This window comes from Oncorhynchus gorbuscha, linkage group LG24 (genome assembly GCF_021184085.1).
Source record: "Oncorhynchus gorbuscha isolate QuinsamMale2020 ecotype Even-year linkage group LG24, OgorEven_v1.0, whole genome shotgun sequence".
In the NCBI taxonomy this organism is placed as follows: domain Eukaryota; kingdom Metazoa; phylum Chordata; class Actinopteri; order Salmoniformes; family Salmonidae; genus Oncorhynchus; species Oncorhynchus gorbuscha.
In genome coordinates, this window is record NC_060196.1 from 24,709,074 (window position 1) to 24,726,705 (window position 17,632).

Here is a 17,632-nt window from a genome sequence, read left to right on the forward strand (position 1 = left end):
GTAATTTCCTAAACAAAATAATGTGGGCTGGGCTTGAGAACGTGAAGATTTGACTCATTGTAAACTTAATACGACAGCCCCTTGTTTTTTTATTGTATGTTGAAGAGATAGAAAATAAAGAAACCGTTTGTTTCGAACGCCGCGTAGTTCCACGGGCACTTCTTTCGACAAAAGCAGAGTGCGCGCGCGACACAACTTTCTGGGTGCTCCGTTTTGGTATGGCGAACGCTCAAGATACTCGTACCGCCGCTGTGTCTTTTCGGTATGGCGGTTTCGAACAGGATATTATTTTTGGACGTGCAAATTACATCAATGAAATGAGCTGTGGAGAAGTGGGGTCCCATTTGTACAGCAGAATGTGTTGCGCAGGTAAGCAGTGTCCAACACTCCGTCAATACAGCACTACTGGACTGGAGAGGAGGAGATCTGGCAGGGAAGCGTTGGTTCGGGCAGATAACGTTAACCTATTCCATGCCATCATTAGTAAACAAGACTGTAAAGGACTGTTGGCTCAGGGTAAAACAACTGTAAAATGAGACTTCTCAGAATAACCTTATAAGTAACTTATTAGTAATATCTGCAGTAATATTAAAATACAAGTTATATAGAGTGTATTGATATAATTGCGGTGTTACTATATGACAAAGCGCTTTATTATTTTTGTGAAAAACCAGTCAACCTCTTATCTAGACCTACAGTGTGTGTTGTTCATGGTATGTGACTTTCACTAGTGTGTCTGAAATAGTATGTTGATTATATGATTCCCGTGCAAGTCGACCAATGCATAACAGTACAACCTGGACTCTGGGGTAGAGGTAACATAGTACATGTCAGTCTGAGACACTCCAATTAGTATGGTATGTTACATTTCGTGTGGTATGTAGTAGTTTGTGGATGTCCATCATCCATTTCGTATGATATGTTACAAATTACAATTCGTATGATATGTTATGAATTGCAATCCGTACAATATTTGCTAAATATATGAGACGGTGGCTAACATTAGCTAAGCTAGGTGTCAGGGGAAGGGTTAGCTAACATGATAAGTAGTTGCAAAGTAGTAAGTAGTTGCAAAGTTGAAAAATATGTCCGGAATGTGTTTCGAACACGCAGCCTTTGGGATGCTAGACATACGCGCTATATGCCCACCCATCCAACCTACTTTTGTTTTTGCCTTTAAGTAACCTTCTCTTGCGTAACCCCCCCCCCCCCTTTCCCCACGGACTCAGGCTCTATCAGACTCAGGCTTTCTGGTGTTCCAGAGGTTTTTGGACAAAACCACACATCTATAAATCTAGTTAAGGGGCTCCCGGTTCCTGTGTGTTTTGTTCTGTTGTCCTGGAAACAGCTCTCACATTTCATTTTTCCACAGTCTTGCATGACTGTCGAATAACATTTGCCAGAACTCTACTAAATGTTGACCTAGGATGTTAGTACTAAATGTTGACCTAGGATGTTAGTAGTCATAATGCTGATTAGGTGGTAGACTAGACACTGCAGAGGAACAGGTTACAGCTAGACATCAAAGGTTTCTTTATGGTGTAAGGATAAACTGTCTTTGGACGACTCAATAAAAAGTTTTGAAATAAAGTTGAGGGGGAATTTAGTTCAAGTTTAATTAACCCTGATTAGCTTGATGATTTTTTTTGTTGTTGAAATTCTTCATTCTGTCAATAAAAATTTCTGATCAACAGGGCATGTTTCTGTAGTGCCTTGTTTTCAACAGAAGAGGGAGACAGCTAATTCCACTCACTTATGCCTGGGATACAATTTGGCCTCATCATTCTTGAAATATGAGAGCGTAGAGTAGAGAGTATTACTTTATTAATCTCAATTTGGGAAATTGCTTTAACACAGCGTGCATCATCAATGACAGGACATGCAACAACAATCACCACATATATATATTTTTTAAACACATTAAGAGACACAAAAGCACATGCACCAACCATAGTATCCTTAAAAGGAATAGTCTGTTTCAGGTGCAGTATTCTATCCTACTCGGGGAAAATGGGCAACAACATTTTCCAACAAAACGACCTCATAAAACAGTCATTAAAAATGACCGTCCTCAATAGACCTCTTCCAAACTAATGGTCTTCCATACTAATATACTGGTATTTGAGATCTGTTCCTTGCAGTATATTTGGAGAAGGATGCATTTAGGAAGTGTGCAGTTTTTACACATGATTAAAATTAAACATGAATAAATAAAATATGCAGCACATCAGATTTTTGCATACAGCATACAACAACAATGTTTTTTTTAAATGTTTGTGTGTGGGCCGATCAATGTCACATGTGGCTTTTTTGAGTCACAAGATTGTGTGGTAGTTTTGGATACATAACGCATGTATAATATACGAGATGAGAATATAGTTTGGGTACTGGAGTTTTTTTTTTCTCATGATACACCAGGGGCACATATATGCTCCAAGATTCAATTCCAACTCAAATATTGCGTAGCCAAGAGACTGTGCTGCAGCAATAACAATGACAGTAGTGAATTTTACTAGCTAGTATTTTCTGCCCACGGGCTTCAATACCTTGGCCTTGTTTAGGGAGCTCCCCAAGATTCATAGCATTCCTACATCATAAATCAGAACCAGCTGTGTGTGAGCCATATTATCTCTTGGGGTTTTCTTAAAATTCCCATCCTCATTATTGATGGCCATCGCATGCAGAGAGATTTGGTGGAGTTGAGATGGAGCCATTGGTGTGTTATCATGGAAAGGAGGCTCCCCATCTGTAGGGAGGGTGGGTACCGCACACCTACACCCTGAGCAGGAATGTACTATCGAGCGTCAGGCATCTCATCCCGCCTAAGCAGTCATAATAAAACTGCTATCACATCTCTCATGTTTTGGCATTGTATCTGCATGCAGGGGAGGGTGTGTCTGTTCATATTCAATAGTTACATTTCCTTTTTGAATTCTCATATATATAAATACAGGTGATCCTAACTGACCTAAGACAGGGAATTTTTACTAGGATTAAATGTCAGGAATTGTGAAAAACTGAGTTTAAATGTATTTGGCTTAGGTGTCCGCTCTCTCCACTGGGGAACGGCACCTCAGTACCTCCAGGCTCTGATCAGGCCCTACACCCATACAAGGGCACTGCGTTCATCCACCTCTGGCCTGCTCGCCTCCCTACCACTGAGGAAGTACAGTTCCCGCTCAGCCCAGTCAAAACTGTTCGCTGCTCTGGCCCCCCCAATGGTGGAACAAACTTGCTCACGACGCCAGGACAGCGGAGTCAATCACCACCTTCCGGAGACACCTGAAACCCCACCTCTTTAAGGAATACCTAGGATAGGATAAAGTAATCCTTCTCACCCCCCCCCCCCCCTCTTAAAAGATTTAGATGCACTATTGTAAAGTGGCTGTTCCACTGGATGTCATAAGGTGAATGCACCAATTTGTAAGTCGCTCTGGATAAGAGCGTCTGCTAAATGACTTAAATGTAAATGTAAATGTGTATACAGTTGAAGTCGGAAGTTTACATACAGTTGGGTAAAAAAGTATTTAGTCAGCCACCAATTGTGCAAGTTCTCCTACTTAAAAAGATGAGAGGCCTGTAATTTTCATCACAGGTACACTTCAACTATGACAGACAAAATGAGAGAAAAAAAAATCCAGAAAATCACATTGTAGGATTTGTAATGAATTAATTTGCAAATTATGGTGGAAAATAAGTATTTGGTCACCTACAAACAAGCAAGATTTCTGGCTCTCACATACCTGTAACTTCTTCTTTAAGAGGCTCCTCTGTCCTCCACTCGTTACCTGTATTAATGGCACCTGTTTGAACTTGTTATCAGTATAAAAGACACCTGTCCACAACCTCAAACAGTCACACTCCAAACTCCACTATGGCCAAGACCAAAGAGCTGTCAACGGACACCAGAAACAAAATTGTAGACCTGCACCAGGCTGGGAAGACTGAATCTGCAATAGGTAAGCAGCTTGGTTTGAAGAAATCAACTGTGGGAGCAATTATTAGGAAATGGAAGACATACAAGACCACTGATAATCTCCCTCGATCTGGGGCTCCACGCAAGATCTCACCCCGTGGGGTCAAAATGATCACAAGAACGGTGAACAAAGTAACAAAGCCTACCATCAGTAACACACTACGCCGCCAGGGACTCAAATCCTGCAGTGCCAGACGTGTCCCCCTGCTTAAGCCAGTACATGTCCAGGCCCGTCTGAAGTTTGCTAGAGAGCATGTGGATGACCCAGAAGAGGATTGGGAGAATGTCATATGGTCAAATGAAACCAAAATATAACTTTTTAGTAAAAACTCAACTCGTCGTGTTTGGAGGACAAAGAATGCTGAATTGCATCCAAAGAACACCATACCTACTGTGAAGCATGGGGGTGGAAACATCATGCTTTGGGGCTGTTTTTCTGCAAAGGGACCAGGACGACTGATCCGTGTAAAGGAAAGAATGAATGGGGTCATGTATCGTGAGATTTTGAGTGGAAACCTCCTTCCATCAGCAAGGGCATTGAAGATGAAACGTGGCTGGGTCTTTCAGCATGACAATGATCCCAAACACACCGCCTGGGCAACGAAAGAGTAGCTTTGTAAGAAGCATTTCAAGGTCCTGGAGTGGCCTAGCCAGTCTCCAGATCTCAACCCCATAGAAAATATTTGGAGGGAGTTGAAAGTCCGTGTTGCCCAGCAACAGCCCCAAAACATCACTGCTAAAGAGGAGATCTGCATGGAGGAATGGGCCAAAATACCAGCAACAGTGTGTGAAAATCTTGTGAAGACTTACAGAAAACGTTTGACCTCTGTCATTGCCAACAAAGGGTATGTAACAAAGTATTGACAAACTTTTGTTATTGACCAAATACTTACTTTCCACCATAATTTGCAAATAAATTCATTACAAATCCTACAATGTGATTTTCTGGAGTTTTTTTTCTCATTTTGTCTGTCATAGTTGAAGTGTACCTATGATGAAAATTACAGGCCTCATCTTTTTAAGTGGGAGAACTTTCACAATTGGTGGCAAACTAAATACTTTTTTGCCCCACTGTACACCTTAGCCAAATACATTTCAACTCAGTTTTTCACGATTCCTGATATTTAATCAGAGTAAAAATTCCCTGTCATAGGTTAGTTAGGATCACCACTTTATTTTAACAATGTGAAATGTCAAAATAATAGTAGAGATAATGATTTATTTCAGCTTTAATTTCTTTCATCACATTCTCAGTGGTCAGAAGTTTATATACACTCAATTCGTATTTGGTAGCATTGCCTTTAAATTGTTTAACTTGGGTCAAATGTTTCAGGTAGCCTTCCACAAGCTTTCCACAATAAGTTGGATGAATTTTGGCCCATTCCCCCTGACAGAGCTGGTGTGACCGAGTCAGGTTTGTAGGCCTAGCTCGCAAACGCTTTTTCAGTTCTACCCACACATTTTCTATGGGATTGAGGTCAGGGCTTTGTGATGGCCACTCTAATACCTTGACTTTGTCCATTTGGAAGACCCATTTGCGACCAAGCTTTAAGTTCCTGACTGATGTCTTGTGATGTTGCTTCAATATATCCACATAATTTTCCTACCTCATGATGCCATCTATTTTGTGAACTCCAGCAAAGCACCCCCACAAACATGAATCTGCCACCCCCATGCTTCACAGTTGGGATGGTGTTCTTCGGCTTGCAAGCCTCCCCCTTTTTCCTCCAAATATAACGATGGTCATTATGGCCAAACAGTTCTATTTTTGTTTCATCCGACCAAAGGACATTTCTCCAAAAAGTACGATCTTTGTCCCCATGTGCAGTTGCAAACTCTAGTCTGTTTTTTTTTATGGCGGTTTTGGAGCAGTGGCTTCTTCCTTGCTGAGCGGTGTAGGACTCGTTTTACTGTGGATATAGATACATTTGTACCTGTTTCCTCCAGCATCTTCACAAGGACCTTTGCTGTTGTTCTGGGATTGATTTGCACTTTTCGCACCAAAGTACGTTCATCTCTAGGTGACAGAATGTGTCTCCTTCCTGAACGGTATAACGAATGCTTGGTCCCATGGTGCTTATTCTTGCATACTATTGTTTGTACAGATGAACGTGGTACCTTCAGGCGTTTTGGAAATTTCTCCCAAGGATGAACCAGACTTGTGGACGTCTACAATTTTTATGTCTGAAGTCTTGGCTGATTTATTTTGTTTTTCCCATGATGTCAAGCAAAGAGGCACTGAGTTTGAAGGTTGGCCTTGAAATACATCCACAGGTACACCTCCAATTGACTCAAATGATGTCAATTAGCCTATCAGAAGATTCTAAATCCATGACATCATATTCTGGAATTTTCCAAACTGTTTAAAGGCAGTCAACTTAGTGTATGTACACTTCTGACCCACTGGAATTGTGATACAGTGAATTATAAGTGAAATAATTACTTGTGTCGTGCACAAAGTAGATGTCCTAACCGACTTGCCAAAACTATAGTTTGTTAACAAGAAACTTGTGAAGTGTTTGAAAAACAAATTTGAATGACTCCAACCTAAGTGGATGTAAACTTCCGACTTCAACGGTATATGCTCTTTTCATGCTTTCTATATTTACCTGCCCTGCGGAGATACAGGACTTGGCAGAAGAGCAGTGTCATCACTTCCCACTACTCAAGCCCAAACAAGCCAGTGTCTTAAGCAGGCATCCAAAGTATTCTCTGCTCTTCTTCATGATCATGAATGTCCCCTTTGAAAGAGAAATATATATGGTCTAGAGTGTTGAAGGTGTAAGAGGTATTCGGGTGCTATGCAACACACCTGTGGAGACCTGTGAAGGGAGAAGGGGGCTTTCTGCCGCCCGCTAGCATGTCTGCCTGGACTTGTGCTATGGCCTTGACCCCTCCAAATCATCATAACTGTCTTCTGAGTGAAGTCCATGTCCAGTTTCAACTTTCACCAGATATATAAATGTGTTAGTTATGGACATATGGGATGTTTTTATCTAGTGAGGCACACTCACAGCACCAAAACACTATTGTTTTTATGTCCTCCATTAAATTCAGACACTGGCTTCCTTATATGAGGAATAGGGTGGTATTTGGGACACAGACTTGGAGTCTGCTCCGAGTCGACCCTCCACTGTGTACTGACTCCTTGATGAAAACCTTTCTTGATGGAGGTTTCCCTCTAATTCTGTACTGATGGAAACAGACCGTTCATAATTAAGGGTTCCCTTGTGATTGTGCCATTTGATGTATTGCCTGATGACTTATTTCCATTGCCTTGTACTATACGCTGGTCTGGTCTGCTATAATACAGGCCTTTCATTCAGCGTGGGCTGTGGTAGTTTTAGTTGCATGTACACTCTTCCTCTCTCTCACCACACACTTACCACTGGCCAGAACGCATGGAGCCCTGAGTGGCTATAACAGATTCTAGTGGACTGTTACTATATGGTTGTATGGCCAAATCAAAGTTTATTTGTCACATGCGCCGAATACAACAGGTGTAGTTCACCTTACAGTGAAATGCTTACTTACAGGCTCTAACCAATGGTGTGAAAAAGGTGTTCGGTGAACAATAGGTAAGTGAAGAAATAAAACAACAGTAAAAAGACAGTGAAAAATAGTAGTAGCGAGGCTATAAAAGTAGTGAGGCTACATACAGACACCGGTTAGTCAGGCTGATTGGGGTAGTATGTACATGTAGATATGGTTAGTGACTATGCATATACAGTATGATGAACAGAGAGTAGCAGTAGCATAAAAGAGGGGTTGGGGGGAGACACAATGCAAATAGTCCTGGTAGCCATTTGATTACATGTTGAGGAGTCTTATGGCTTGGGTGTAAAAACTGTTGAGAAGCCTTTTCATCCTAGACTTGGCACTCCGCTACCGCTTGCCATGTGGTAGTAGAGAGAACAGTCTATGACTGGGGTGGCTGGGGTCTTTGACAATTTTTGGGGCCTTCTTCTGACACTGCCTGGTGTAGAGGTCCTGGATGGCAGACAGCTTAGCCCCAGTGATGTACTGGGCGGTACACACTACTCTATGTAGTTCCTTGCGGTCGGAGGCCAAGCAATTGCCATACCAGGTAGTGATGCAACCAGACTTATGCTCTCGATGTTGCAGCTGTAGAACCTTTTTGAGGATCTGAGGACCCATGCCAAATATTTTCAGTTTCCTGAGGGGGAAAAGGCTTTGTCGTGCCCTCTTCACGACTGCCTTGGTGTGTTTGGAACATTCTAGTTAGTTGGTGAGGTGAGGTGTTTACTCCCAGGATCGTCAGCTTAGTGATGAGCTTTGAGGGTACTGTTGTGTTGAACGCTGAGCTGTAGTCATTGAATAGCATTCATTCCTAAACCTTTCCTCCATGAGTAAGAATAGGGGAATGTCCACTCATCTAGGATTGTTTTTCTTCCGTTGACTGTTTGCTGTTTTTCAGCTCCTGTTTGCAAACTTAGAAAATCAAATGCTCTTTTGGCTGTCCTGTGAAAGTTTGTCAAGTCGTTGGAATAGGATTAAGCAGAATACACTGTCTAGCAGGTGAAGCGCATCAGTATTTTCATGAAAACTGTGTATGGATACGAAACCTTCACAATTATTTCTACGGCGCTTTTAACAAAAAAACATTTCTTCCAGGGGGGAAACCTGTGGTTCTGTATTTTTCTCTAGTAAATCTGTCTAGCTGTAAGCCTCCTTATCTGTTCCCTCAGGGAGGTGCCCAGCTAGGCAGAGGTTTGGCCAGGGTGGGCTGGGCTGGAAGGATATGGGATGTTCCCTTTCAGTACACACAACACAGAGCAGTGAATGACAGGCCCTGACATTGTAGCCTGCAGGCATGCATTTTGCAAAAGCAAGAGGGAAAAAAAGTCTCAAGAGAGTGAGAACAGAGAGGGGAAAGAGAGAGGGATAAAGGGGAGAGAAGGCATGTGCAGGGACAGTCTTGAGCTAGAACACACCCACTTGACTACACGCTCTTTATGAAGCAGCGTTTTGAGCAGTAAAGAGAAGCAGAAGTCTCAGAGACTAGACAGAGTAACCTTACAAACAGTATTTGTTACTGTTACTTCTCTGAGTTAACTGCACCTACCTGACAGTGGGATGTCAATGCAGCCGGTTTACAGAACCTACTCCAGTGATAGTGTGGGAAGTGACAGGGTCTTCACTGACGGATACTACTACCAGGGGATGCTCAAGGCCACCGATGGAAGGAAAGGTAGAATTATCATGGTGTCTAATAGTTTTGACTAGTCCAGTTGGCGTTTTCATTTTTATCAAAAAGAAAGACAGATCTTTGCTTGGTTTCATCTGGTAGAAATGCTTCACTTTATTGAGCTTTTATTTGATTGAGTAACTGATGTTTTTTCCCGAGTGATTTCCTCAAATTATGTGACTGTGTTGAAATATTTAGCTTTCGCTTGTTAGATTGTATTGCGTAGGATTACCTGCGATTACCCAACTATCGGCAGATATGACAGTTTATATCTATGTAATTATAAACAACTAGTCCAAGTTAGTTTGTTTCATGTAAGTAAAATATACAAACAGAGGCATTGTCCATTACTGTCACAGCACTGCCATGTTATGTCACACCCCTTTATGTGTCACTGGCTTTGTCCAGCCTTATTGGTTTATTAAAGTGTCACTCAAGTTTACTTTAGCACATTACTTTAGGACAAGCCAATTAAAACATAAGGTTGTGGACCATAACTAAATACCAGTGGTGTAAAGTACTTAAGTAAATATATATATATTTTTTTTTGTGGTATCTTTACTATTTATATTTTTGACTATTTTTACTTTTACTTCACTACATTCCCAAAGAAAACAATGTACTTTTTTCATACATTTTCACTGACACCCAAAACTACACGTTACATTTTCAATGCTTAGCGGGACAGGAAAATGGTCCAATTTACGCACTTAGAGAGAACATATCTGGTCATCCATACTGCCTCTGATCTGGCAGATTAATTAAACACACACACTTAATTTGTAAATTATGTGATGGAATGTGCCCCTGGCTATCTGTAAATAAAACATTTATATACAATAATGCCGTCTGGTTTGCTTAATATAAGCAATTAGAAATTATTTATACTTTTACTTTTGATACTTAAGTATATTTTAGCAATTACATTTACTATTGATACTTAAGTATATTTAAAACCAAATACTTGTAGACTTTTATTCAAGTAGTATTTTACTGGGTGACTTTCACTTTTACTTGAGTCATTTTCTATTAAGGTATCTTTACTTTCACTCAAGTATGACAATTGTATACTTTTTCCACCACTGCTAAATACATGTTTGCTGAGAGAATAGACCAATGAAAATAGTCTGGCTGTTTTTGAGAGCACTATTTATTACTATGGCAGTAGGAGTAGACTATGAAGGTTTTGAAGGAGATCGGATCCCTTCCCAATTAATCTAACCTCAGTCTGTTTCTCAGACAAGGAAAGGCTAACCCTAATAACCCTTGTTTCAGTTTCTCAGACTAGGAAAGGCTAACCCTTAACTTTAACCCTTGTTTCAGTATCTCAGACTAGGAAAGGCTAACCCTTAACTTTAAGCCTTGTTTCAGTTTCTCAGACTAGGAAAGGCTATAGCCATGTCTCGGAGTAAAGTGTTCCAGACTGTATATGAGCTTTTCAACCAAGAACACACAATCAGGATAAATGGATTTAAGTTCCCATTGCTATTTTTTGAACTGGATTTTTTTTTTTTTTTTCAGTTACACCTTGACCTTTGCTTCTGTAGATCATAGTCGGTGTCACAGCAGTGGAACTCTTAGTCTGTGTCGCAAATTCCCTGTATAGTGCACTACCGTTGACCCGATTCCTATGGGTCCTGGTCAAAAGTAGTGCACTATATAGGGAATAGAGTGCCAATTGGATGTAGCCTTACTGTTAAAAACATAACTGAGGGGGATTTGACTTGGCTGCCTACCATGGGGATGCTGCATTGGCACGACAGGAAAGCTTGTGTGTGGTGCCTCACGATGCCACTTCTGTGTTGGTGCAGTTTTTCAAAGACGCCATATGCATGTGTGACTCACAGGCAGTACCAGTAAAGGGATTTGGCATTGGTGGGGCACATCCTCTCCTCTGTTTCCCTGCCCCGTGACTCACCAGTCCCTGACATTGTTCTGTTCTTTCTCATTGTTAATTTCATCAACCTTGTTGTCAAGAGACTGGACATTGGCGAGTAGTATGCTAGGGAGTGGTGCGCGATGTGCCCGTCTCCGGAGCCTGACCAGAAGACCGCTACGTTTCCCTCTTTTACGACGTCTTCGTTTTGGGTCGCAGGCTGGGATCCATTCCGTTGTCCTGGGTGGAAGGCAGAACACAGGATCCGCTTCAGGAAAGTCATATTCCTGGTCGTACTGATCGAGAGTGGACATTGCTCTTATATTCAGTAGTTCTTCCCGACTGTATGTAATGAAACCTAAGATTACCTGGGGTAACAATGTAAAAAATGACACGTGAAAGAACAAAAAACTGCATAGTTTCCCAGGAACGTGAAGCGAGGCAGCAATCTCTGTCGGCGCCGGAAGGTACTGATACTACTCTTGTCTGCTGCTGGTAGATGTGGATAGTGATAGCAGGACAGTTTTCACTCTTGCCCATAATCAGACATGCGTTGACAGTCTCCTAGAGTTAATCACACGGTGGAATCAAACACAGACCTGAGAACGGTATTACTCAGGGGGGATGCTCTTCCCAGTTGAGCAACAAATGGTAACACTGTAAAGCACTCCCCCTCACCCATCTTATGTTATACATTTTTTGTTCTACATTATTGTCCTCTCTGATCCAGCACTTGGGACAAATGTGTTATGAATGTGAGCATACCACCCCACTTAACTGTATGAACTATCCACACTTTTTGTGATTCCCCCATAGACATTACCTCACAGACGACAGAATTCTGTAGCTATATAACTCTTGGTCTCTTATTTGAAGTTGAGTCTCTGCATGCTGTTGATATTGACCATCACTTTCTCTCTGTCCCATAGATGAACGGGACCGGGTACAGAAGAAGACCTTCACAAAATGGGTCAACAAGCACTTGATGAAGGTAAGATGAGGACATATAACACCTCACATCCCACATCTACTCTAAACTTGACAATAACCAAAGCTGTAATGGGGTGTTCCCCCAAAAAACATGTACAACTAGATTCAGCTCATTGATATTCAATGTGGTCATCTCATCCGTGTATTTTAATAATTAATTCAGCAGTTTTGTAGGAAAGCAGCTACAAGGGAGTTATAACATTGCAGTGCACATACATATGTGATACACAGGACAACATACCAGTTTAGAGGCTCATTGAGGAAATCACTTGCAACTAAGTGATTGTGTTATGTGGCTCTGATCTGGATAGATGAATAACATTCTCAACTGGAATAGGATATGATGCTAAAATATGAGAGAAGGTTTACTCATTACATGGTAAAGATAGTGTGTGCATCCCAACTGGCCCCCTATTCCCTATACAGTGCATTTTGTTATGTTAGAGCCTTATTCTAAAATTTATTAAATTGTTTTTCCCCCTCATCAACCTACACACAATACCCCACAATAACAAAGCAAAAACAGGTTTGTGATTTTTTTTTTTTTGCTAATTAATAAATAAAAAAAACTGAAATATCACACTTACAATACCAGTTAAAAGTTTGGACACACCCACTCATTCAAGAGTTTTTCTTTATTTTTACTATTTTCTACAATGTAGAATAATAGTGAAGAAATCAAAACTATGAAATAACACATATGGAATCATGTACAGTCGTGGCCAAAAGTTTCGAGAATGACACTGATATACATTTTCACAAAGTCTGCTACCGCAGTTTGTATGATGGCAATTTGCATATACTCCACAATGCTATGGAGAGTGATCAGATGAATTGCAAGCTGACATCAGGTCAGTGATTCTCTCGTTAACACAGGTGTGAGTGTTGACGAGGACAAGGCTGGAGATCACTCTGTCATGCTGATTGAGTTCGAATAACAGACTGGAAGTTTCAAAATGAGGGTGCTTGGAATCATTGTTCTTCCTCTGTCAACCATGGTTACCTGCAAGGAATCACGTACCGTCATCATTGCTTTGCACAAAAAGGGCTTCACAGGCAAGGATATTGCTGCCAGTAAGATTACACCTAAATCAACCATTTATCGGATCATCAAGAACTTCAAGGAGAGCGGTTCAAATGTTGTGAAGAAGGCTTCAGGGCGCCCAAGAAAGTCCAGCAAGCGCCAGGACGTCTCCTAAAGTTGATTCAGCTGCAGGATCGGGACACCACCAGTTCAGAGCTTGCTTGGGAATGGCAACAGGCAGGTGTGAGTGCATCTGCACGCACAGTGAGGCAAAGACTTTTGGAGAATGGCCTGGTGTCAAGAAGGACAGCAAAGAAGCCACTTCTCTCCAGGAAAAACATCAGAAACAGACTGATATTCTGCAAAAGGTACAGGGATTGGACTGCTGAGGACTGGGGTAAAGTAATTTTCTCTGATGACTCCCCTTCCCGAATGTTTGGGGCATCTGGAAAAAAGCTTGTCCGGAGAAGACAAGGTGAGCGCTACCAGTAGTCCTGTTTCATGCCAACAATAAAGCATCCTGAGACCATTCATGTGTGGGGTTGCATCTCAGCCAAGGGAGTGGGCTCACTCACAATTTTGCCTAAGAACACAGCCATGAGTAAAGAATGGTACCAACACATCCTCCGAGAGCAACTTCTCCCAGCCATCCAGGAACAATGATGAACAGTGCCTTTTCCAGCATGACGGAGCACCTTGCCATTTGGCAAAAGTGATAACTAAGTGGCTTGGGGAACAAAACATCGATATTTTGGGTCCATGGCCAGAAAACTCCCCAGACCTTAATCCCGTTGAAAACATGTGGTCAATCCTTAAGAGGCGGGTGGACAAACAATAACGCACATATTCTGACAAACTCCAAGCATTGATTATGCAAGAATGGGCTGCCATCAGTCAAGATGTGGCCCAGAAGTTAATTGACAGCATGCCAGGGCAGATTGCAGAAGTCTTGAAAAAGAAGGGTCAACACTGCAAATATTGACTCTTTGCATCAACTTCATGTAATTGTCAATAAAAGCCTTTGACACTTATGAAATGCTTGTAATTATACTTCAGTATTCCATAGTAACATCTGACAAAAAATATCTGAAGACACTGCACTGAAGCAGCAAATCATGAGGTAGTCATCTGGAATGCTTTTCAAACAGTCTTGAAGGAGTTCCCACATATGCTCAGCACTTGTTGGTTCCTTTTCCTTCACTCTGCGGTCCAAATCATCCCAAACCATCTTAATTTGGTTTAGGTCAGATGATTGTAGAGGCCAGGTCATCTGATGCAGCACTCCATCACTCTCCTCAAATAGCCCTTACACAGCCTGGAGGTGTCTTTTTGGTCATTGTCCTGTTGGAAAACAAATGATAGTCCCACTAAGCGCAAACCAGATGGGATGGCGTATCGCTGCAGAATGCTGTGGTAGCCATGCTGGTTAAGTGTGCCTTGAATTCTAAATAAATTACAGACAGTGTCACCAGCAAAGCACCCCCACACCATCACAGCTGCTCCTTCATGCTTCACAGAGGGAACCACACATGCGGAGATCATCCATTCTCCTACTCTGTGTCTCACAAAGGCACGGCAGGTGGTACACAAATATCAAAGTTGGACTCATCAGGCCAAAGGACAGATTTCCACCTGCTCGTGTGTCTTGGCCAAGCAAGTCTCTTCTTGTTATTGGTGTCCTTTAGCAGTGATTTCTTTGCAGCAATTTGACAATGAAGGCCTGATTCACACAGTCTCCTCTGAATAGTTCATGCTGAGATTTGTCTGTTACTTGAACTCTGTGAAGCATTTACTGGATCAGCAATTTCTGAGGCTGGCAACTCTAATGAACTTATCCTCTGCAGCAGAGGTAACTCTGGGTCTTCCTTTCCTGTGGCGTTTCTCATGAGAGACAGTTTCATCACAGCGCTTGATGGTTTTTGCGACTGCACTTGAAGAAACTTTCAAAGTTCTTGAAATTGTCTGACTGACTGACCTTCATGTCTTAAAGTAATGATGGATTGTCATTTCTCTTTGCTTAAGTGAGCTGTTCTTGCCATAATATGGACTTGGTCTTTTACCAAATAGTGCTATCTTCTCTATGCCACCCCTACCTTGTCACAATCCAACTGATTGGCTCAAACGCATTAAGAAGGAAATAAATTCCTTTTTTTAACAAGGCACACCTGCTAATTGAAATGCAATCCAGGTGACTACCTCATGAAGCTGGTTAAGAGAATGCCAGAGAGTGTGCAAAGAGAGTGTGCAAAGCTGTCATCAACACATTTTTGGTTACTACAGGTTTCCATATGTGTTATTTCATAGTTTTGATGTCTTCACTATTATTCTACAATGTAGACATTTTTAAAAAATTAAGAAAAATGTGTGTGTGTCCAAACTTTTGACTGGTACTGTACATAAGTATTCAGACCATTTGTTGAAGCACCTTTGACAGGGCACACCTGTATTTGGGGAGTCTCCCATTCTTCTCTGCAGATCCTCTCAAGCTCTGTCAGGTTGGATGGGGAGCTTCGCTGCACAGCTATTTTCAGGTCTCTCCAGAGGTGTTCAATTGGGTTCAAGTCCGGGCTCTGGGTGGGCCACTCAAGGACATTGAGTCTTGTCCTGAAGCTACTCCTGCGTTGTCTTGGCTGTGTGCTTACGGTCATTGTCCTGTTGGAAGGAGAACCTTTGCCCCAGTCTGAATTCCTGAGCGCTCTGGAACAGGTATTCATCAAGGAACTCTCTGTACTTTGCTCTGTACTTTGCTCTGTTCATCTTTCCCTTGATCCTGACAAGTCTCCCAGTCCCTGCCACTGAAAAACATCCCCACAGCATGATGCTGCCACCACCATGCTTCACCATAGGGATGGTACCAGGTTTCCTCCAGACGTGATGCTTGGCATTCAGGCCAAAGAGTTCAATCTTGGTTTCATGAGACCAAAGAATTTTGTTTCTCATAGTCTGAGTCCTTTAGGTGCCGGTTGGCAAACTTCAAGTGGGCTGTCATGCCTTTTACTGAGGAGTGGCTTCTGTCTGGCCACTCTACCAGAAAGGCCTGATTGGTGGAGTGCTACAGAGATGGTTGTCCTTCTGGTAGGTTCTCCCATCTCCACAGAGGAACTCTGGAGCTCCGTCAGAGTGACCACCGGGTTCTTGGTCATCTCCCTGACCAAGGCCCTTCTCCCCCAGGTCAAGGGTGAGTCTTGGTGTTTTAAACTTCTTCCATTTAAGAATGATGGAGGCCACTGTGTTCTTGGGGACCTTCGATGCTGCAGATACGTTTTGGTACCCTTCACCAGATCATGGCTTGGTTTTTGCTCTGACATGCACTGTCAACTGTGGGATCTTATATGGACAGGTGTGTGCTTTTCCAAATTAAGTCCAATCAATTGAATTTAGAAAATAAAAGAAAGCCGCACACTCTTGGAGCTCAGACGCAAAAATGTAATACCAACGTTTCGACAGCCAAGCTGTCTTCATCAGGGTCAATTGAATTTACCACAGGTGGACTCCAATCAAGTTTTAGAAACATCTCAAGGATGATCAATGGAAACAGGATGTACCTGAGCTAAATTTTGAGTCTCATTGCAAAGGGTCTGAATAAGGTACTTCTGTTTATTTTTAATACATTTGCAAACATTTCTAAAATAGCTGTTTTAATGTCATCATTATGTGGTGTTGTGTGTAGATTGATGAGAAAATACATAATTGAATCAATTTTAGAATAAGACTGTAACGTAACAAAATGTGGAAAAAGTCAGGGTGTCTGAATACTTTCCGAATGCCCTAGTCAAAAGTAGAGCACTATATAGGTAATAGGGTGCCATTTGGAACGTAGCCAGAGGGCCTTGTTTTCTGTCAGTGGCCACAGATTAATGTTTCTGTTATGAGTCGCTACTCTGACTGACTGGAGGGCACGCGGTGCAAAGCCTCTTGCTAATGCATGCTCTCTGCCTCTTGGCAAACTGTTGAACAAAAGCTTTTGAAAATGCATCAATTGATCATATGAGCAGGAAATAGTTTTTTTATTTCATTGCTGCAAGTACAGCATGTTTTCTGACTCATCTTGGTTCACTCAAAGCCCACAGCTGTTCACATGATAGCGACTTTGAAAACGGCAAGATAGGAAAAAAACAAATGTTGACCATTAGGTTGATTAGAAGCAAATTTGGTCAAATATTTGACCTTCTGTCCAACCGTCCATCTCTGAATCTACTTTTGATGTAGACGGTACCATAATGAGACGGTATAACGATGCCAATGGCCAAATTACTGCATCCATCCGTTACTACAATTATCACTGCTTGAGCAGTTTGTTAAGTGCAGACTATTAGGGGTCTACTTAACGATAACTGTTGATAAGTGAAAGGACCTCGGATGGCCTGAGATGTCCTAGAGAGCCTGTACAATGGTTCCCATGCACGCCACTGTCATATTTCTATAGTGGCAGTCACAAAAACATATTTTTGGTTGCCTGTTGTTGTAGTGTCTATGGCAAGAAGAGGAAAACACAGGCCTGTGGCCCTGTATTAATAGTATGAATCATCAGGCATTCCTCAAACAGAAGCTTGGTTT

General features: G+C 41.9%; 1 protein-coding gene across 6 annotated transcripts in view; it reads left to right on the forward strand.

The window, feature by feature from the left end:
• pleca (plectin a) overlaps window positions 1–17,632 on the forward strand; it is a 77,662-nt gene that overhangs the window by 7,109 nt on the left and 52,921 nt on the right. For 2 of the 6 annotated variants that reach the window (XM_046327172.1, XM_046327173.1), the window contains exons 1-2: window positions 24–369; window positions 11,991–12,052. In XM_046327172.1, the coding sequence (XP_046183128.1) occupies window positions 219–369; window positions 11,991–12,052 (213 nt within the window). In that variant the 5' untranslated portion in view covers window positions 24–218. Of the gene's footprint in view, window positions 1–23; window positions 370–9,073; window positions 9,189–11,990; window positions 12,053–17,632 lie in introns of those variants that run through there. The other 4 variants (XM_046327174.1, XM_046327176.1, XM_046327175.1 and 1 more) reach the window with 2 other exon arrangements.